We start from the raw sequence: 20,554 nt of genomic DNA on the forward strand, positions 1-20,554 counted from the left end.
TAGGGCCGCCCTCTCTGGGAATCTCTCCATCCCGTTCGTGACGGCTCCAGTCAGGAGATTTTCAGAGACAATTTGGTAAAGTGCCACACCATCTTGTCTCACGTTACTCAAACATGTTGTCTTAGGTGTGTCGGTTGACCAGCGGAGGCGGACATTCCTTCAGTCGTATCTCCGTGCTGGTTCTGATTGCTCGATCCCAAAAGTGAGCGTGGCATATCTGCTCGTCACTATAACGCTATAAAATGACCTGAGTAAATCGGGAGATTCCCGCCAGAATAACCAATAAGCGTTAATCTGCACACTGGTGGCCAAATTAACCTCACAAAACATGGATTAACATTTTACCTGTGAAGCTTTGTGTTAAATCCTTGGAGAAATGTGGATGAGAGGTGGAGGGTTGACACACACCTGATCAACTTTAACCCCAATCTGAAGCTGCCTGGGTGGGCTCTGGGCTTTCGCATGATCGGGTGAAGGTGTGGCACCATTTTTGTATTCCTTCAGTACGTGCATAAAAGGCCAGCGAGTTGAATTTCAAAATTGATGGGAATTCATAAGTAACATGAGTCATTAGCATAAAGTCGTTTCAACATCAAAATAAGAAATTCTCAATCCCATTTCTAAAGCCAACAAGCATTTAAAAAGGCTCTTTTTTTTGTCACTGCCTTGATTTATCAACCCTGGGATCTGTGCTCCTCAAGTCTCACATTTCTCACTCTCTGTATGCTTCCTATGTGAGCAGTCAAGCTTGGCTGGAGTAAACCGGCAGAAATCTGAGCAACTTCCAGATCAGGTTGAGTCACACCGCCTCTTCAACAGGGGCAAATTTGTGTTCAGGGGGAAGAAAAAGAATCCTAAGCCAAAACAGAAAAGGTGAGGAGGAAATGTAGTTCCTTGTGCTGTCAAACAATCCCCTCATTCACTGCTATCTAAATGACATTTCATTCGATTCTGCTGCTGATCACTCGGATACCCTGAGTGCTTCCACGACATCCACTCGGGTTGTTGCTCAACACTGTCCAGGTAGGGCGAGCAATCCGATGAACCGTAACGCTGCGTCATGCGGCACGCTCAAAACAAATGGTGGAAAACATCCTGAAATAAAGCCACTGGCGGCAGGTCCAATTTCACAGGATACACCACGTCACACGATACAAGAGGTGCAAATACAAATTGGGTTAACACGCACGTCCAAAGACTCCTAAACCCTTCTATGGAGATCACCTGATCAAGTTACCGCCATAACATAATCTGTCTATTCTTGTCTAAGTAGTATTAACTACACTTCTAAACTTCCAATGAGACCAATGAAAGAGTCAAGCCAAATTTTTGTTCTAGTCAAGACCGGCACAAAAGTTTGCAGAGGAATTAGCTCACTCTTGTAATGGTAACAGGATGGAATGGACATCCCCGGGGAGAGATATGGACAATGCATCAGCGCAGTTGCCATCCTTTTCCTGCTTGTAAAAAATTGCTCTGCTCATCTAGCAAGATCAATATGGTAGCATCACTTGTAAACAGATGGTCCATTAGCCAACCAGATGAAGGAGAGTGACAAGTAAGACAGCCTGACTACAATTTGCCAGGTACCAACAGAATTGGCAAAGAAAATATTGTAATGCAAGAAATAATTATCATTAGCCCAACAAAAAAATCTACTGCTTAGGATTCCCTTTGATTATTATGATTTATTACAGCACCCACCCCACCCCCCAAAAAAAATCAATAGACAAGTGATGCCCTTAAAAGCCTTATAAATAAAAGAATTTGTCCATTAGCAGAGATTCCGAGACCACTAAATGCTAATGAATGGAAGAGCAAGGCCATTCTGCTCCATTACGGAGTTCCACAAGAGAGTAGGGTTGCCTTTTTAACGTTATCTACGGGAAGGCCCGGCAAACACCACACCCACAATTCAAAAATACCCTGCACTCTAAATGGCAAATGGGTTTTTACATTGCCAGAGTTAATAAAAAAATTAATGGAACTGCTTTCAAATTTCTACAAACACATTGTTACTCATTGAGAAGTGATGATAAACCAGCCTTGGCAAGATAAATAATCAGTCAAACTTTACTACTATGCATAAAATACATTTAAAATGAAAATGTGGTACTAACTTGTAAGGAATACGGGGAAGGGCGGTAGGTGAGGAGGCAGCCGTGACGACCTGCAGGATTTGCTCCAGAGCCGATAGGCCGCCGCCCACTTGGAAGGCCACTTGGTCTGCCGTGTTCTACAGAGACAGAGGGACAAAGACCAAACAAAAGGTACATTTACGACAGTAAGCCACAAAATGGACATGGCTCTCCCGAGGGTAAGGAGCCTCTTTCTTCCAAGGGGCGAGGTATTGAAATTGAAAACAAAGTGATCCCTAAAGTCTCCCTGCTTGACCTCAAAGCAGCAGCCTGTCCAACTGCAATCAAGTTGCGGCGGAGGGTCAATGGTTACGTTGGGTGCGTACTTTGAGGGTGGTCCGAACAAAGAAACACCGACAAAATAAGCATGAATAATAATGCCGCAAGTTTACAGCGTTGATCACTTCAACGTTTCTTTGTTTACACACTTAAGTCAAGTCAAGTCAAGTCAAGTTTATTTGTATAGCCCTAAATCACAAGCAGTCTCAAAGGGCTTCACATAGACAAAAATTGACAATTATTCTCAAAGCATCCCCTGATCTTAAGCTCCCAAACTTAAATGGGTTCGTTGATTGTTATTAAGATTGTTGAACGGTGACCGGAGGTTGGTCGGCTAGAGCAAGGTGAGCCATGCCGTCGGCCATGTTGGGTTTGATAGGGAGGAAATAGCCGTAAGGGTTTGCTACTGACGGACGTACTTTGCACGACTTGAGCGGGCTGTGTTACACTGAAGGTCACTCCTCCTCCTAATGAGGTTACTGGCTCCTTAGCGCTATGACAGCGCTAATATCCAGCCACTTCACGGCGCTTTTGTTCCCTCGATAGTAAGTTGCCAACAAGCCTGAACACATTTGAGAGCCAAGCGCTTTGCTAAATTACAGATAAGCTCTTCATCTGTCACTCGTGCACAGCGAGGAGGCAAATGCTTCTTGAATACAAATATCTTTTTATTTTTTATTAAGACTAACATGCCAAGAGAATCTTATCCTTCAACATAATCAGACATGTTCTCAAGATGAATGGGCCGTTTCTATTTTGAAAGAACTCAGGAGGACTAGTTAGAATGTCCAATCAATTGAGTTTCAGTCGTTCTCTTAACTTCATCCTAACCATCAACACCGCCGAGCTAAAAGCTCCTCAGGCAAATGTGAGGCAGCTCTTTCATAGGAGCTTATCAAACAGGATTGAATGGGCTAAACAGGAGCTTTTGTAAAAACCAGACGATGAGCTCGGCGAGCTGCTATCTTCTGATGACAGATTTATCGGCTATGAAAATGGAACAAAAGTGGCTGAAAAGGATTCAATTCAAATGACCTATCATCTTATAGTTAAGTGTTTGGGATGAAAATGTAATACCTTAATTCAAATGATGTAGCTGCTAGCCATTTAATTGTTAGCATTACCATTGTAAGCTTAGCAATAAATCGCAATTCCCCCTACAATAATTGAATACTTTGGTAACACAGGACAGGTGGGCCGGTAAATACATCTTATGAATTACATTTCCAGTTTAAACATTTCCTAAATTTTAACCGCTGAACCCATTCTTACATCTAGTCAGTTATATACTTTTTTTTTTTTTTTCTTCCAGGGGGGGGGCTGCTAACTTTTAAAAATACAGTTCATGATCCCTTCCATTTATCCGGATCAATTTTAATGCCCAAATCAATATTAACAATAAAAGGGGAGTAGCTCATTAATCTTTCTGTAACAGAACGGCCACCAAAGGCCAATCATTAAGACCCAAGTTAGACAGATAGCTTCTGAATAATACAAGAAGGAGAATCTTATTCAATTACTGTCCAGGGTCAACTATTGTTACCCCAGCTGATGGGGAGGCTGCAGCAGCTGCTAATTCCTGCACCCATGTGCAAAGACCAGCCAGATTGCACTTTGTCATCTCCTCCCACCAGACACTTTAATTACATGGAGAGAAGCTAATAGCCTCGCTAGTCCAGCCTGACCAGCAGATGGACAAGCAAGTTGACCATAGAAGACTGAAAGTTTTGCATGAAAGCACCATGGTGAATTTTGGAATTTAGTTTCGAATACTACATTTAAAACAGAATTTGCTCATTTAAATAGTAAACGAATTCAATCTTTAATTGAAAGCACGACTTGACGGAAAGTAAACATCTTCCGAATGAAAATGCACAATTTTTTGCCGCCACTGAGCGCAAGCGCTGGCCGGCCGTGCTGTCAATCTGACCTTAGAAAAACACGCTTTTCAAAGTTCAAACTTTGCTGTTCCCTATTTGGCACAAGCAGGCTCTGACAGCTGACATTGAAAAGGCAAATAGAGCCGTGTACTTTCAGGTACTCACAGGTCTGTGCTCTTGACATTTTTTTTTTTACGTGTTGCATATTTTCAGACAGGCTTTAATTGAAAACACTAATAAACACTTTGGGCAGTATGTAATGATAATAATAATGAGTGTGTGTGTGAGTGAGGGAGTGAGTGAGTGAGTGGTGGGGAGCAGAAAATTGGAAAAATTCACTTCTCAATCACGTGGAGTATAGCTAGAATTAGGTTTGACACAAAATAAACCATTAGAGGCCACTAAGGGAGAAACAAGCCGGGGTCAGAGAGAGAGACGGCATAACCACGCGTGCAGTTCGGGGTGTGTGTGTGTGTGTGTGTGTGTGTGAAGGGGTGGGGCCCAAACAGCATTGCAGGAGGGGAGTGTCGGGTGTTGTCTACAGAATTGGCAAAGAAAGTGGAGACTGAATCAGATATGGGACAGAAAAACAAATCTGTAGGTGAGTCAGTGACATGAGAGATGCTTGTTAGGTCAAATAATCTAAACGACATCGACTTGAAGGGGCCAGACAGCCATGCTGACGGAGACTCTATTTATTTGACTTTGTCCAGGGATTAGAGAGCCAAGTGCCCCCCGCCCGACTGTCTCATTTGCCAATCATGCTTCCCCAATACCACGGCTCCAATTTTTTTGAGAGCGCCGACTGGATCAGGAATGAGCTTTTAAAAAGAAGTGAAAGACGAGGGACTTCATTTGCCTCTTTTGACAGCGACGGCAGCGCTGACAAAATGAGCACATCTTTATTGGCCCGCTGACCTCTGCCCTCATGTTGAAGAGTGGGCGGAGCCGAGAGGAGGGTTCCTCGTGTAGTGACAGCTTGTGAGCTACTTACATCACAGCCGACCGACTCCTCCTCTCTCCTTAGAGGAGCCCGTGCCAACCGGGCAGTACTTCTTTCTACGCGTCCCTGGGGAAATACGGTAATAGCATCTCCGGCTATCCCGCTAGTCACTGATGGGACTCCATAACCTTTGTATTCTGACGCCCGCGGACACACAGTGGGATGATTGTATAATGGTGCGCAGCACAACATGGCAGGAAATTTATGCCTCATTACAGGAAGTGGACTGTATATTTTCCTCATCATAAACACGGTGGCAGGTGTTTTAATGCCTTCTCTCGGCCCAAATTAATTTGGATTTTACAGTAAGAAATAAAATAAAAAAATTTCGAAACTGGTTTCAAATCAACGAGTTGGAAACTGTTATAATCACAGTAACTGAATATTGAATATACCCATTCGCTTACCTTTTATTGGATATCACTCGAGTGTTTGCTCAATTGCTACAATAATATATTGCAATAAAATATTGAGTTGAATTAATGTCAGATTTTTTTTATTTTAACTGGCCATTGTCTAAACCAGTGGCGTCTGAGTGGTGGACACTACAGACATAGGGACAATGCTCACTCTCGTGCCAGGAAGCACCTCTATTGGTACCATGTGCACAATCATAACACAGTTAACATGGTCTTCATTAGTCAATAACCAAAGGCAAGTGGCTTTAGAGTAAGTGATACTTGGGAGGGTGAGACAGAGGGAGCCCAAGCCAAACACAACTAATGACCGAGGAGACATGCAGAGCGTCTGGCACGAACCGCGCTAAGCTGCAGACGGCTCAGACGAGACCGAGATGGTGTCAAGTCAGTAAAAAAATTCGATATAGTATTGAAAACCATGCGGAAACAAAAAGTTGTTGAAGCTACCTGTTTCTCCAAGATGCGAAGAATCTCGCCCAAAGTTCGATCCAAACTGGACACTTTGTTGTTGGCCCATTGGCCGTTATCTTGGCCCTGCAGTTGCTTCAAAAGGTCCTTCACGAGGCGCTGTAACCTGAAGATACAGTGGACAAAAGGCAAACATCACTTTCCTCATGGCGATCCAACAAGTCTGACTCAAACGTCAATATGATCAGACGCACAAAATGGCAAATTTCCGCAAAAATAATCAAACATTTATGATTAAAAAAACAGGACTGCACTTACTTGGCCTTGTATGGGGAGTCAGGAACTTGCGTCTTTGTGTCAAATGACGTCTCGTATTGCTTTGCTCTGCACGGGTACAAAAAAAAAAAAGTATTGAATCCTTGGGGAAAGATTTTGGCCTTCCCGTAACGCACACGATAGATGAAAGTGTGAAAGGAAAGAAAATGTTCAGGCCGAGTCTGTTTATTTGGCCTGTCAGCGGAGCGGCTCGGCCTAAAATGATCAGACAGCAGCGTTTTGCTGGCAGCGACTACCAATTTGTTTTTTTGTTTTTTTGCTTAAAGTCAAAATTCCTTCATCTCAGAAAAATGTAGGTGACGATTATCACTCAGTATTTTAACGAACACTCATTTTTTAATGCTGCCTTAAAACTTAATGATGTAGGAGCCAACGTTTTAAGGGGTTTCTGTGCTGCTTTTTTTCTTAATTGCCTTTGGGGGCTTGCGGCCTCGGAGTGCAAGTCCCAGCAGGGCTGACGAGGGAGTGACAGGAAACAGAGACAGATCATGTTGTCACTTTCTCAACACCACAGAGCCTCTCCTTGTTCTGACCGCCAGTTAAATTGAGTAAGCTCTGGTCGGAGTTCTGCTGCACGGCAAACTAGCCTCCTATTTGTTTATGGGTATTGATTTTCCTTGAAATTTCATTTGAAAAAAAAATCAATAGCTGAGAGGGGGGAAAAACAAGCAGTGCTAATACATGCATACTGTGCAAACAGAGATGCGGCCAATGACATGACAACAATTTGGAGGAAATCTTTTAACAAGTGGAAGCCTGAGAGCGATTTAGAGTTTTAAAATCAAGGTCCATGTGGAAAGTCAGGATGCAAAAATCCTGGAACACTTTTTGTCTTGTGTGCCAATAGAAAGTGATGAACTAAGTGTTAGCGAGGTAAAAATAAAAGCTACCGACCTGGAGTTCATCCTGGCACGGAGCTTTTTTGCCTTCTTGCGGGCCTTTTGCCTCTCCTCGCTATCCTTTAGGCTCTCGGAGGAAACAGAGCTGTCAGTCACAATGTCCACGATGTATTTCTTCAAGGAAAGATGCTCCTATAAAGCACAAAGTGGAACATTATTAAAAAAAAAAATTCTGTAAATACATTTCAGGATAGGTTCAGTAAACATGGCAGCTAAGTAGCAACCGCTGTAGCTTAATTAGCTCTATAACAGTCCACTCCCCCACCCATAGACAAGCCTTAAGGGCAGAGGCGTCACTTTGACCATTTTTACTAAGCGATGGTGTGATATCCATAACCCGATTTGAGCGACATGCTTCATGTGCCAGAAACTAATGACCTAATTATAATGTCATCCATCACCCCCAGAGGACAGGCCTCACAGAAAAGAAAGGACTTCCGTTGAGAAGTCGAACTAGAACCTGTGTGTGGGATGATGCCATAGCCTCTGGTGACAAGTGCTGGTGCACCTGCTTTCTGGATGGAGAGCTTTCACTACGGTGGAACGTAATACAGGTGTGAAAAAGCAAATTCATAAATCATCGCTTCTCAAGGATGACTCAATATGATCACGTGTACAGTAAATTAATTTTAATCTGCTGGGATAATTAATATAAACTCCAGTTCAAATCATGTGGTTATTATGATTATTATTAAGCAACCAATCGAGTTGAGTGGATCAGCAGCACCTCTGCTGGTTGTCGTTAAGTAGTGCATCCAATTTACCATCCATTGCTTAAACACGCAAATCATTTATTACATTTGTATTTCCTCTCGATGTAAAACGTTTCCATTCTAGCGTCAAATCCATTCACTAGATTTTCAAGTGACAAGTGCCTCCCCCCATTTTTCTCAGTTTACAGGTCAGTCAGAACCAGCGCTGTCATCTGACTTGCAGTCAGTAATCTCTCTGAGAGGGCTACCCGAGTGTGCTTGCCACTCACCTAATGGAATTGCTTAAATAATGCATCCAAAACACCATTTGCCAAAAATATATCATACTGCTACTATAAAAGGGTAAACTGAAATATTATGCTGTGGCGTAGAGGGGGGGGGGAGGGCTTTAGCAAATACAGATACAGTTATTACAATAAGGGCTGGGATAAACTCAATAGCATTAAGAATGTTGGCAAATATGGTGACAGACAGCCGTCTGCCACGGAAGCATTATCATAAAGCGGCAAACACACTGGGGCCCGACCGAGGTCTGCGGTGGCCCAGCACAATGCCCAATATTGCCTCTAGTGGGAGAAACTTGAGCCGCCTCCAAACATCCCATCCCTTCCTTTCTCGGACACAGACAGAGCTATCACAGATCTAAAAGGCAGCCGGCACAAATACACATTCTATGGGATATGTTCACCCAGCGCCTCTTTTGTCACTCACAAAAGGCCCGAGCGGGTAGCGTTCCATTTGGCGTTGAGCAAACAGCTGAATTTCATGTCGGCTACTAGACGATAAGTGATACGACACGGGATGGGGTTACAGTCTTTGGTTGCTTCGCATGACTTTTTATTTGTATCCAACTGCCTCCTTTAGGTGACATTTCAGCACGGACATGCCATAAATCCAAATCGGACACCCACGTTTGACTGAAACTCGTCTTCCTTTCTTTAGAATGGCACATTCGTTGCTGGAAAAAAGGTGTCGAGTGTCTGATTTCAAAACAACAAGGGGGAGTGAGAGGGGGGACTTCAGCTGCCACGCTTGATATTTCAGCAAGGTTCTCAATTTAAGGGCCAATCCTAAGAGTGTCAAGCAGACCTCCAGGACTATTTGGGTCCTATGGGAGGTCACTTCTCTGCAGAAGTTCTTTCTGGCCTCCATTGGTGTATAGAGGTGATCAATTCAGTCAATTTTCAATATCTAGAATTCAATATCATTTTTTAATATTCGACTTTTGGTCAAGTGAGGACATGGACAATTGTTTGCCTATTAGTACATTTCATCTTTTAATATTTCATGGTTTATGTTTGTGCAACAAACCTGATTGGAATTCACCATTTCCTTGTTTATTCAACTGTCAAAGGGAACAAACTAACTTGACTCACGTTTAGACAGAAAATACCTGAGAGGAAAGACGGCGGGGCCTATCCATTCTTCTCGCAAGAGAGCAGGGAAGAAAAGCTTTGAATGAAAGAGCTACTGGGGCCAAAGGTGCTGCGTATAGCACCAACAGTTGTCAGACTCACAATGAGCAGCGCTGAAAAGCCAATCTCATATTGCAGCCTGAGAGGTTAACTTGCATTGACGGGCTGCCTTCCCATGGAAAGCGCTCAATGGCTCCCCCCCCCAAAAAAAAAAACAGTGATGAAGTGATGTCACCCGTCCACTGGAGCACTGAACCCTGACTGTGTACATTTCAAGGCCCATTTGCAACGGCACAAAGTGTGTGTGTGTGTGTGGTGGGGGGGGGGGCATAAACAATAATAACCGCGCCATAAAAGACAGTCATCTGTTTCTTTGTCCTGGATCTGTTGTAGGAGAATAAACGTGCGTGTCGCCGGCAGGTTGATGATACGCACCACTTCCTCGTCGGACAGCTCCCGTCCCTGGATGCTGCTGCTGTCTCGCACGGCCTGTTGGTGCCTTTTGCCCTTGGTGTGGCTGAACAGGTGCACCTCTGAGGTGATCTGCAAACACAAGCATAGTGGTCAGAGGTCGCCGCCGCCAACAATGGACTCCAGGCAGGAAGGGGTCATCAGAGCCCCACGGGATGGCGGTGAAATGATATACCTCGAGGTTGGTTTTTGCCAATAGGACATGACCTGTCACTGCTGAACCTCACAGGGGAGAGCAGAATGCAAAGTACATGAGGCTGCTCCAAAAGTCAAATGATGTCTACCGCAGCTAAAGGATGTCAATTTGGTTTTAATTGCCCCAATTACATCACAATGTTTGTCGAAGGGAACTTTCCACATCTGGCATTTCCAGTCAAGTATTTACGAAACAATTTTGGTGAGAACAGCGAATTGTCTAGACTGACAATTAAGTCCCAAACAATTATTATGAAATCAATTCATTATTCAAACAGCGTAAGCTTGACAAACCACGGAGCCCTTTTACCTACGACGAAATGGTTTATGATACTTTGTGTCTCAGGTCATTAAATAAATTGCTTGGTCCCGTAGAGCCCTTCCTGATCCCTTGTGTCAGATGTTACGCCAAGGTCAACAAAATTCACTTAGCGGTTTCAAATGTCAGCATGCTCAACCCTGGTTTCCCTGGTAACCAAGTCTTCACAAATAACTGCATGATTCCATTTATGATCCATCTTATCAGTGTTCAAACGTTTGGCTTCAGGCCGTCAATTTGTAATGACTATTTGCCACAAAGGGGGGCTAGACGTTCTTTCATCCAAGTAGTCGACACTATCCCTCACAGTTTGGAGACGTACGCACCACAACAGCGCAGAGCGAGCACTGTTTCTTGCGTTCATATGGCGTTAGCTTGGGGGCGTAGTCTGTGTTGGCGTGGCGGCCGCTGCTAAGCTCGGCCGCCTTCTCCTTCCTCTGCTCCATTTGCTCCATATGCCTGCGGCTGCTCTCGTCGTGCTGTGGCAGAGCAAACGGAAAGCGACGGGGTCAGCTGGGAAACGGTGTGTGTCTATTAGAGAAGCGAGGTGAGCCCTGGATTAACTTGCCTTCATTTGAATTTTCTTTTGCAGCTCCTCCATGGCCTCTTGTTGAGCCGCACTAAGAGCGGCCAGACGCTCTTCTCGGTCTCTTTATGCAATATAGAACACAGGCATTTTCAAAATGTCAATATTTGACGTTGCAAAGACCGTTATTTAGCTACACGTGGGGAAACCTTTGACCTGAGGTATGTGCTTTCGAGCCACAATTATTTATTGAGGTCACCTAGCCTGACACCAGTCTTATTTTATGACATTAAATTGTGCTGATGTACAGTACGCATTTACAAAAGCTATATTATTTTCATTTGGAACTTGGAATAAGAGTTTCTTTTGTTTCAAAAGTCCTAAGAGGGGTCTTACCAGTGATTTTTCTATGAGGGCGGGAGGGGAATCAGAAATGTACTCCAACCCGCCACAACACTTACCTAGCTCTCTCCCGCGCCGCGTCCTCTCTTGCTTTTTCTTTTTCCTGCCGCTGCTGTTCAATTCGAGCCTCTTGTTCCTTGCGCCGAATCAACAGCTCCTCCACGCGTGCCTGCCGCTCAGCTTCAAGGGCTCGTTTACGTTCCTTCCGAAGAAGAAAAGCGCCACGTGAGCAAGGGCTAGACACTTCCAACTATGCGAGTCCTTTTTTTCTGGTCTCACCTGCACCGCTTCATCCCTGGCTTGCTTCTCCTCCTGCCTCCTCTGCCTGTCCTCCTGGAGCTCATTAAGGCGTTGCTCGTATTCATTTAATTTCGCCAGGGCATCGTGCCTCTTGTTCTGAGCTTCGAGAGTATTGATGAATGCGATTTCATTGACCTGAATGGACACAAATAGGATTTCATCAAGTATTTCTCCAAAACTTACTGTTGACTCCCCTCTACTCCCCCCACCTACCTTGGCCTCTTCTTCTTGAGCCTTCTTCACAATGGCCTGGAGTTGCAACTCTCGTTTTAACTCGGCATGCAGCAGCTTTTCCTCCATCATCTTCCTCCGTTGTTCCAACAACTCCTCCTTCCATTTCCTCACCTCCTTTTCCTGCAGAAAGCAAAAACAGAGAGCCGGGGTAAGGCAAAAAAAAAAAAAAAAAAAGGGGTCTGCTCAACATGTTTCCACTCACCCTCTCCAAAAGCTTCTGCAGTTTGAACGTCTTTTCCTCTCGCAATTTGTCCCGCAGCTGCTGAGCCTTCAGCTGTTTCTCTTCATGTTTTTTCTTCGACTCTGCAATCGTCCTGTCAGAAACATGATCATAAATCATTCATCTTTTGGTTAACATGGCCTGACAATGCTCAAGTTGATACATCCTTGTCAAAACAAGGAGAAGGGCCTTACTCAACATGTGGTAAAGCTGTTTAAAAAAAAAAAAAAAAAAAAAACGGCACCTTTTGCGTGACGGCGAGGACAATTTTTCATGCATGTGGATCCCGTGTCCGGGAGGGCGAGCGGGCTCCTCCTCCACCATGTCGCCCCATGAGGTATTCTGACGCCATGCCTCCCTCGCTGCAAACGGTGGGTTAAGAACATTTTAAAACAATTTACCGCTGAGCTGACGCGTGGAAATCCATACCTTCGTAATCGGCCAACATCTCACTCCATTCCATGTTGGGCCCACATCCTCCATTAGCAATGCCAGCCTGGAAGGGCACGAAAGAAAGCAGGAGAACAGTTCAAATGACCCATGCAGGCGCTTTAGGGAGTTCAACTTTGTCTAACCGGGAAGTCATTTTCGTTGTCTGTCTCCAGATCATTGTTCTCCGCTTGAATCTCTCTGGTCAGCTGCTCTTCTTCTGCGATGGCACTGGCGATGGCTTCTTCGTTGGCCTTCTCGAGTCGGTCAGCCAGCTCCTCTTTCTTAGCCAGGACCTCGGCCATGGACTGAGGCTGGACACAGGGTGAGGGTGTCATCATACAAAAGTACGTACGAAGAGTTTTGGACAATAAAACATTTGCGTGTCTAGATCAACGTTTTGGTGACCTGATCAACCTCATCACATTTGATACTCACAGGGTGGTCACAAAAATCACAAGTGAGGACGCATTCCAATGTCATGCAGGTTACATTTCGCGTGAGGATGAGGAGATGGTGGAAGGAGCAAACGACTGAAATATTTGACTGATTTGACAAAATCAAAAATCAATCACAGATTAATAAGTGGTGTACAAAACTTAACAGGTCAAGCTGTTAAAAGTGGGTGTGAATATGACATACATGAATGTTGCCTACCTACTAACAAATCAATTTGAATGAGAACCACTGTGGATTGAAATTTAGCGTTGAGCGTTACAGGTTCATTAAAAAATATATACATGCGCCCGTTTAGCCAGATGAACAGACCACTTTTGTGGTTAATTGAAGACCCAAAAAAAAAAAAAATCCACTCACAGCTATTCTTCACAGTACGCGGAGCTTAAACACATTTGGTCAGGGCGCCTGCTTCAGATCGACTTTGTTTAGGCGCTGAAGCACCCGTGAGACTCCCCTCGACTCCCTTTGTACCGACCCGAGGCCTGGTCCCTCCCCTCCCCTCTGCTCCTCCATCTCTCAGCACTCACAGTGGAAAGCTCTGTGGGGTCCAGCACACTCTCCAGTTTCACCGCTTCCATGGGAGTCTCAGCCTGTCGTGGAGCAGATGTGGCCGCGCCCCCCTCAGCCACACCGTCCCCCAAGGCCGACGGTCCGCCGAGCCCATCCGTCTCGGGTCGCTCTAGGGATGCGGAGCGGGCCGGGGCAGGGGGTAGGACTGATAAGGTCATGTCTGATGGCGGGGCCGCAGCTGAACACAAGGCGGGTTCTGGGGCTGGGCAAGGGGTGATATCTGCTATAGGGGGAGGAGGCGCGGCGTCGCGGGCTGCGTCGACACAAAGCCCCGAGTCTCGTGCATTCTCTGCTGGGGGCTGCACCGACAATCACACACAAGCAGATGCGAGCTCCATTAAAAACATGCATTTCAACAAAAACACATCATGCGGGGGAGGGGGGGGGGGGGGGATCTTGCTACTGACATGCCCTCAAACATCCAAATTTGGAGATGGATAAGATATGGATTGTCAAAACTAAATGAGCAATAGTGTGTGTTAATTGTGAATTCTGTGAGTGAAATAAGCCGCTGAAATCAAATCCATTCCAAGTGGTGTGTTTCTGAACATGGAAAGCCCAAAACAAAAACAACGCGGTTGATGAAAGCGTCTCAAATTTCTATACTTGGCATGAATAATCGATATCTCTCTTCGGAGGAGCTTCTTGTCATGACGTAGTGGAGCGAAGTACCTCGACTGTGTCCCCGCCAACTGGATGTTTCTCCTCATCTGGGGGATCGACTTTTTTCTTTGAGTCCACCTTAGTTGTGTCGACCGGAGGTGGGGACTGCGGGCGGACGGGATGCTCTTCTTGTGGCGGCACAAGTGACTGATTCTTGCTGCTGGCCTGCTTTGGGGCCACGTGAGTGGCCAAGACCGGACTGACCTTGGCGATCATGGCGGCGGAGCGAGGCTTGGCCGCCCGTCCGCGGTGAACCGTCTCCCAGCCTTCAGAATCTTTTCTACCTGAAAACATCTTGTCAGATTTTCTTTTTCCATTCTCAGTTTACGCAATCAGGGATGTCTTACTTGGCTTTTCGACTGAAGATGTCATCAGCTGAGTCGGACTCGGAGCGGATTGAGTACACTTCACTCGGTCTGCCCAACTGGGGCCCGAAAGGGAAAGCCGGGCAGCAGCCATGGCAGGTGGAGGTCCACTAGATAAGATTTTATAATCACAATAAATGAAGAAAAACATTTACAAGCGGACCACGATTTTTTTTTATCCGATCAATCCACACCCCAACTGCCAATCACAAACACTTAAAACACTTCTCAGTTTTAAAAGTTGAAGTCCATCGATGTTGACACGACCTCGGTGGGACAAGGAGAGAAAAGGGGCTGACCCAAAATTCAGGGTGCGACGTGCAGCTGGGGAGGAAACCATTCTGTCCGCAGAGGGGCTCGGCACCACGTGGCGTCCCGGTGACATCTTACGCAATTCCCAGGCTAAAGAGGTCGGCCTGCAAATTAAAAGTAGGATTGAGCAGGCATAAATAAATCCAGTTCGACCTTGTGTGGGAGGGGGGAGTGGCGAGACAGCAAACAAACGGGAAATGAATGCGCACGGGGAAAACGATGAGATCACCTGTTCTGGGCATCGGTTTTCTCGAGTTTCTCCTGGAGCTGGATCCAGTCTATGAGGGCTTTGAAATCCCGCACGTAGTTGTCCAACATCATCAAGACTTCCTGAGAGTAGCATTGACAGCTTGATGTTATTTTGTTAGCTTTTCCTCCCCAACCTAAACCACCCACCATGGCCACAAGCCACCGATAAAAGCAGACAACTGATGGATGGCGATGGGCGTGGTAATTGAGAGTAAAGCTTTCACAGTGCTTTTAGTTAATAGACAAGTCAGTCTAGTGAAAGATGTGGCCAGCAGCAGGAGGAGCGTCGATGATTGGAGCTGGTTAACAAAGACCGCCTCTATAGCTCGCCGCTCATTTGGTAATGAAGGCCGAGCCGGTCCTCTGACGGAATGAGAAGGGGGGGGGGGGGGGGGGGCATCGTAAAGTGGCTTTTAGCATGTTAACAGGCAAACTTAAAGCTAAATACAAGCCTCGCGTAACATTTCACGACAAATGACAACATGTTTGACCTCAAAGAGGCCTTGCCATTAGGCGGCTCAGTAAAAGCCAGTGGTCCGTACATGCGCGCAAAACAAATGAAGCATTTTTGAGGGCTTCGTTTAGAGGACAAATTCAAAGTTCACTGGCACAGCATCCTTCATCATCAAATGCATTTCTAGGTGTGAGCTGGAGAGAAAATGTTTACATTTACGAAAAGAATAATTCCCAGTTTTATTCTATTAGACGGAATTTGGTGAGCTGATTAGTGTGTCATGAGAGGAGTCGGGTAAAGGTGAGAAGAGAGAGAGAGAAGGGGGGAAAAAAACAGCTGCCAGACAACATAATGATCATACCACATAGATAGTGGCTACAATCTGTCATCAATATTCAGAGCAAGCCCTGTGATAATTCTCTAAGCAGTGCGGAACTGACAGAAAGCAGAACTCAAGAGGAATGTGGCCTCCATTTAGATGTCAATGTCGCCCTCTAGCGGTCACAAAAAACTGCTCAAAAACCCACAGACACAAAATGCAGTCTTCCATTAGTGAAGTTCTCTTTCCCCCGCATAATGTGCTGACCTTGCATTCGACAACACTTTGATCGGACTCGCACGTGACGTAGATCTCATCCACGGCGCGCCGCAGGTTGTCAAAGAGGAAGGCCCAGTAGCGTGCTCGTAGGTCCACTTTACGAGGCTGTCGAGATTTGGTGGGGCTCTTCTCGGCCGCCTTGTCCAACAAGGCTCCGGCTGTGCTTTTGCTCTCCACACCAGCATTCTGGGGAAGGATAATTATTTTTTTAACTTTGTCCAATGAGAGACAGTGAAACTAAAAAGCCTGCTGCGATTTATTTGGGGTTAATCGGAGGTACCAGTGGTAAATATGGCGCCCTCTGGCGGACATGCATCAAACACCCACCTGTCTCTTATTCCTTTGCTGCCCGGAATGAGTCCTCGGAGCTCTTGCGCCGCCAGCAAAATGACTTTTGGACTTTGCTGTGTGGAGAAAATGGAAATGATCCAGTAAGAAATGTATCCCAACAGACAGCATTGTTATCGTGCCTGATGGATGACAAGGCCATTTAGAAGTATGTCGTGGAATATCAAACATTTTGTGTGTGTGTGTGTGTGTGTGTGTGTGGGAGCTCCATAAGTGGGAGCACAGAGTGACTGTGTGTGATATTTTTTTTGAAAGACGTAATTTGCTGGAGAGGCACTGACCTTCCTCCTCTTTATTCTCCAGCGGGACACTCCACGCAATCAGGTTCCGAGCAGCGCGGCCCTCTTCGGCGACAATCTTACGCACTTTGTCGTGGCTGTTGGAGCGCTGGAAGGAGGCCTGCAAGAGGAGCCAAAACATCAATATTTCACCGCATATGAGCTCTAATATAAGATGTTGGAAAGTAGAGTGACTGGGGATAAGTAGAGCTGAACACGGCACGCGCAATGGTGCCTTGAGATCACTTTAGAGACGCATGACTGCACTTGAGAGCAAAGTTTCTTCCTCACATGCAAGTGCAGTGAGAATTTATATCGTCTGTATTCTTTGACACAATACAGATCTCGGATCTCATTAGTAGTCCGTATTGAATGAAGTGGTTGGCGTGTTGCCTTGCATTTGGCAGTCCGATGTTGTTGCTATGGTTACCCAGTTGGTAGAGTGCTAAAATGCCCTGTGCTGTTCTGTCAATGTTCGCAAATAAGCATGTTGCGTAATTTAAATGATCTAGGGTTTATTTGGGAGCTCCACAGTTGTTTGGTTACATGTCGAGTGTGTCGCACTGTGACAACGATGCAACGTATTGGCGAGCGAGCGGTGGCGTCAGATGCGAGCGGAAGCAACACAGTGACAAGTAACAGCTCGAGGCTTGAACCAACCCGCTTGGCGCCCAACATGCATCATGGCTGACCTACACATTGAGTATGCATCAGTGACTGGAGAAGCTCAGGGCTAGCAAAAACCGGAAGCCAAGTCCCTCATCGCATAATTGTCAAGCTCATCATCATGTCCAATAGAGAATGAGCGTTTTCAACAAATGTGCTCTGCATTTTATATCAAGTAAACAATACAATAAAAACAACCGCTTGATTGTGGGATTCGTGCCCTCGGTCTTTCATTCGCCGAGTTCTCTCTCGGTAGAATAGCTTCTACCTCCTTTGTATTATTTAAGAACTGATCTGATGCTTGCAAATTTGGAAACGACCATTGGGTGCTTTCACCTGGAACAACGCATTTTATTGCTATTTACGATTGGCTGAAATGAATGTCTCTGGATATCTCAAGTTACTCTAAATACAACATGCCGATTAAGAATCGTTCCACCAAGAGTTATTCATCAGATATAATAGCATGTGTGTGTCGCATTATGCAGAGCCAACATGCAAAGTGCATTGGTACAGATACTATTTAATGCCCCCCAGGGAGATATCCAGCTGACCTACTTTTGGTGCGCAAAAATTCTTCATGTCAAGTGGCCCGTGCGCTTTATTCTTCTGAGCCAGAACACAAAGATAAGAAGATAACAATCAGAGCCACGCATACAGGAGAATCCCTTGGCTGCTCTCCGCTAATAACACATTGCTAATTAGCCCGAGCACCAGAAGTCAGCTGAACGACACCGTGAAGGGCGCCGACTCCTTTTTGCCCGTGCACCGGAAACAAGACCCATTTTCCAAGCCGGTGCTTCGTAAGGAGCCAGTGTAATGTTTCCCTCTCGGTCCCGGCGAGCAACAAAACAAGTCCCAAGAGCCAAACGTAAAATACATACAGAATAGAAGAGCGCTGAAGCCGCTTCTTCGTCCTGGTCCAGCCCTGACATGCTGTTGCTGCCCACTTCAGGCGCCCTCTTCCCCCTCACCAGCGGCGCCACGGCCATCTGACAGGGGGGACTAAAATAGACTCCCAGTGCTCGCTCCGCAATGTCATAGCAACTTGCCTTGATAGTTCAACTTATCTCAAAGAAGACTGGGGGAGTTGGACCCAAACTGGCTGCTGCTGCCGTCCATCAGCTCCATGCTGCGTTGTTACATTTTCAGCTTCTGTGCTCCACTTGGGAGCTCACTCGCATACACTCTGTTCCTCGCACTCTCCTTCTGCCGCGACTCTGCGGAGTCATGCACACGGCCCCCCCAACCTGTGCTGCCAGTGATGAGTGTAGCTAGCTGCAGGCGAAGGGACTGTGTGCATGAGTGTGTGTGGCTATAAAACCACACATTCACATTAGCAACGTGAGTGATGCTCAAATTCTGATTGGACCGTGTATGATGACCTACTATAGTCTTATAGGAACTAAAAAACAAAAGCCTTCATAGTTTAATTGCATGCAAAATGCTCTAACAAATCAATTTTGTGGTGTCTAGATCAATTTAGTGCTTAAGAAATGCAGTCAATGTTGACATTGCTTCTTGTATTTTACGGTTGTAATCTGACCTACGACCTATTTACTGACCTGCGTTTACACCACACTTGCTTAGTAGAATTTGGTGAAATTGACTTATTGAACGCCTAAAAAAAAAAAACAAGATGTTTGTTTACTGAGTTGACAACTTTGTCATCAGACATGTACGTGTACCTGAAGCGGTTATAGTCGCTCTTAGTAGATTGTAGCACTGATTTAAAAGATTTTAATTAGTGATTTATTTATTTATTAATTTCCAAGAGACAATAAATCTACTGCATAGAAAAGATTTAAGATGTGAACATTTCATTTTAAAATCAGATTAAATGAGTTCTCATTCACTCCAAATATAAGCAGCTTGATTTGCATTGTGTTCCATTTCAGCACCTGAAGTGAAGTGAATATAAAGCAATTGAAAATGTTGAGCTTCATAAATACGTCATTGCAACCAATTTGAATATACAAAACACATTTGCATTGAGCTACACGAGGAGCTTGTTATAAATACTACTCATCTTTGATTTGACAGACATTGGAAAAATAACGTTAACACCGTCATTTTTACAGCATGTGACGAAGCATTTTGTAAAAAAAATAAATAAATAAAAAGATCCAAGAGGGACCGCTAGCACCACACCCACTGGAAGGTAACAGGGGCACACGAAATCCCGAATGCGGTGATGCTAGCTTGTAGCCTTAATCCAGCCATGCGCCAAACAAAGACTTCGGAGGCAAACACAAAATATTAACGTAATAATCATTCCGGTTACCTTGAGAGCGTTAATGGACGCGTTTTTGGTTTTGCCTCCTCCATGTGACGACCCCGAGCTGTTGCTGCCAGACCTCTCCCTACCGTCCCCCCCGTGCCCGACTCTCGGTCCCAGACGGTGCTGCCCGGCGCCGCGCCGTCGTCCATCATGGCGACCGTCTTTGTTCATCGATTCGCACTACGTTCAACGCTCGGTCGGTGAGAAATGTGAAGTCCACGGGACAAAGTTGTCCAGTTGTTAGAGTAAATGGTAAACCATGCTACATGACAGCGAGGCTAAAACGCCGAGAAACGGAAGTCCGTTGAATTGCGATGTATTTGATTGACGGGAATGTGGTCCAATTGTTTTAGGCTAACATAAAGGCGACAGGTTTGACGGCCAATCGAGTGCGAGATAATTCAGGTCGGAGGGCGGGCCTTAAACGTCTGTACCATGGCAACCATAAGGGTTGACTGGGTATTTCGCCGAACCTGAGCTAATTAATCTACCTTTCAAAATAAAGGTGTATTATTGGTGTTACGTTCTCATGAGGTCGGAATTTAATATCCTAAAAGATACCAGATTCGCTGACATTATTTTACAATTACAAATTGAAAAGTGGCCCTGAAATGAGCTTTAATGGCAAATGAGAGCCATTGTGAAAAATATATAATTTATTCGAGTATAATTAAATCTCTCATACTTACGATTATCTCCATTTTGCTGTCGTTTTTTATTTTTTT

The 20,554-nt window shown here is 45.3% G+C and overlaps 1 protein-coding gene across 3 annotated transcripts in view; it reads right to left on the reverse strand.

Annotated features, from left to right (window-relative positions):
- scaper (S-phase cyclin A-associated protein in the ER) overlaps positions 1 to 20,150 on the reverse strand; it is a 32,681-nt gene extending 12,531 nt beyond the window's left edge. Inside the window, exons 1-23 of one of the 3 annotated variants that reach the window (XM_037253221.1) lie at positions 19,833 to 20,150; positions 16,886 to 17,003; positions 16,584 to 16,660; positions 16,245 to 16,442; positions 15,185 to 15,285; positions 14,943 to 15,059; positions 14,626 to 14,753; positions 14,288 to 14,562; positions 13,573 to 13,914; positions 12,733 to 12,900; positions 12,587 to 12,653; positions 12,402 to 12,519; positions 12,140 to 12,251; positions 11,917 to 12,057; positions 11,683 to 11,838; positions 11,463 to 11,605; positions 11,044 to 11,125; positions 10,802 to 10,954; positions 9,926 to 10,033; positions 7,358 to 7,494; positions 6,446 to 6,511; positions 6,167 to 6,293; positions 2,121 to 2,236 (exon numbers count right to left, since the gene is read on the reverse strand). In XM_037253221.1, coding sequence (XP_037109116.1) covers positions 2,121 to 2,236; positions 6,167 to 6,293; positions 6,446 to 6,511; positions 7,358 to 7,494; positions 9,926 to 10,033; positions 10,802 to 10,954; positions 11,044 to 11,125; positions 11,463 to 11,605; positions 11,683 to 11,838; positions 11,917 to 12,057; positions 12,140 to 12,251; positions 12,402 to 12,519; positions 12,587 to 12,653; positions 12,733 to 12,900; positions 13,573 to 13,914; positions 14,288 to 14,562; positions 14,626 to 14,753; positions 14,943 to 15,059; positions 15,185 to 15,285; positions 16,245 to 16,442; positions 16,584 to 16,660; positions 16,886 to 17,003; positions 19,833 to 20,000 — 3,218 coding nt within the window. In that variant the 5' untranslated portion in view covers positions 20,001 to 20,150. Of the gene's footprint in view, positions 1 to 2,120; positions 2,237 to 6,166; positions 6,294 to 6,445; positions 6,512 to 7,357; positions 7,495 to 9,925; positions 10,034 to 10,801; positions 10,955 to 11,043; positions 11,126 to 11,462; positions 11,606 to 11,682; positions 11,839 to 11,916; positions 12,058 to 12,139; positions 12,252 to 12,401; positions 12,520 to 12,586; positions 12,654 to 12,732; positions 12,901 to 13,572; positions 13,915 to 14,287; positions 14,563 to 14,625; positions 14,754 to 14,942; positions 15,060 to 15,184; positions 15,286 to 16,244; positions 16,443 to 16,583; positions 16,661 to 16,885; positions 17,004 to 18,432; positions 18,830 to 19,832 lie in introns of those variants that run through there. The other 2 variants (XM_037253222.1, XM_037253223.1) reach the window with 2 other exon arrangements.
- Between the last annotated feature and the right edge of the window lie 404 nt (positions 20,151 to 20,554).

Source organism: Syngnathus acus, chromosome 6, assembly GCF_901709675.1.
Source record: "Syngnathus acus chromosome 6, fSynAcu1.2, whole genome shotgun sequence".
Lineage (NCBI taxonomy): Eukaryota > Metazoa > Chordata > Actinopteri > Syngnathiformes > Syngnathidae > Syngnathus > Syngnathus acus.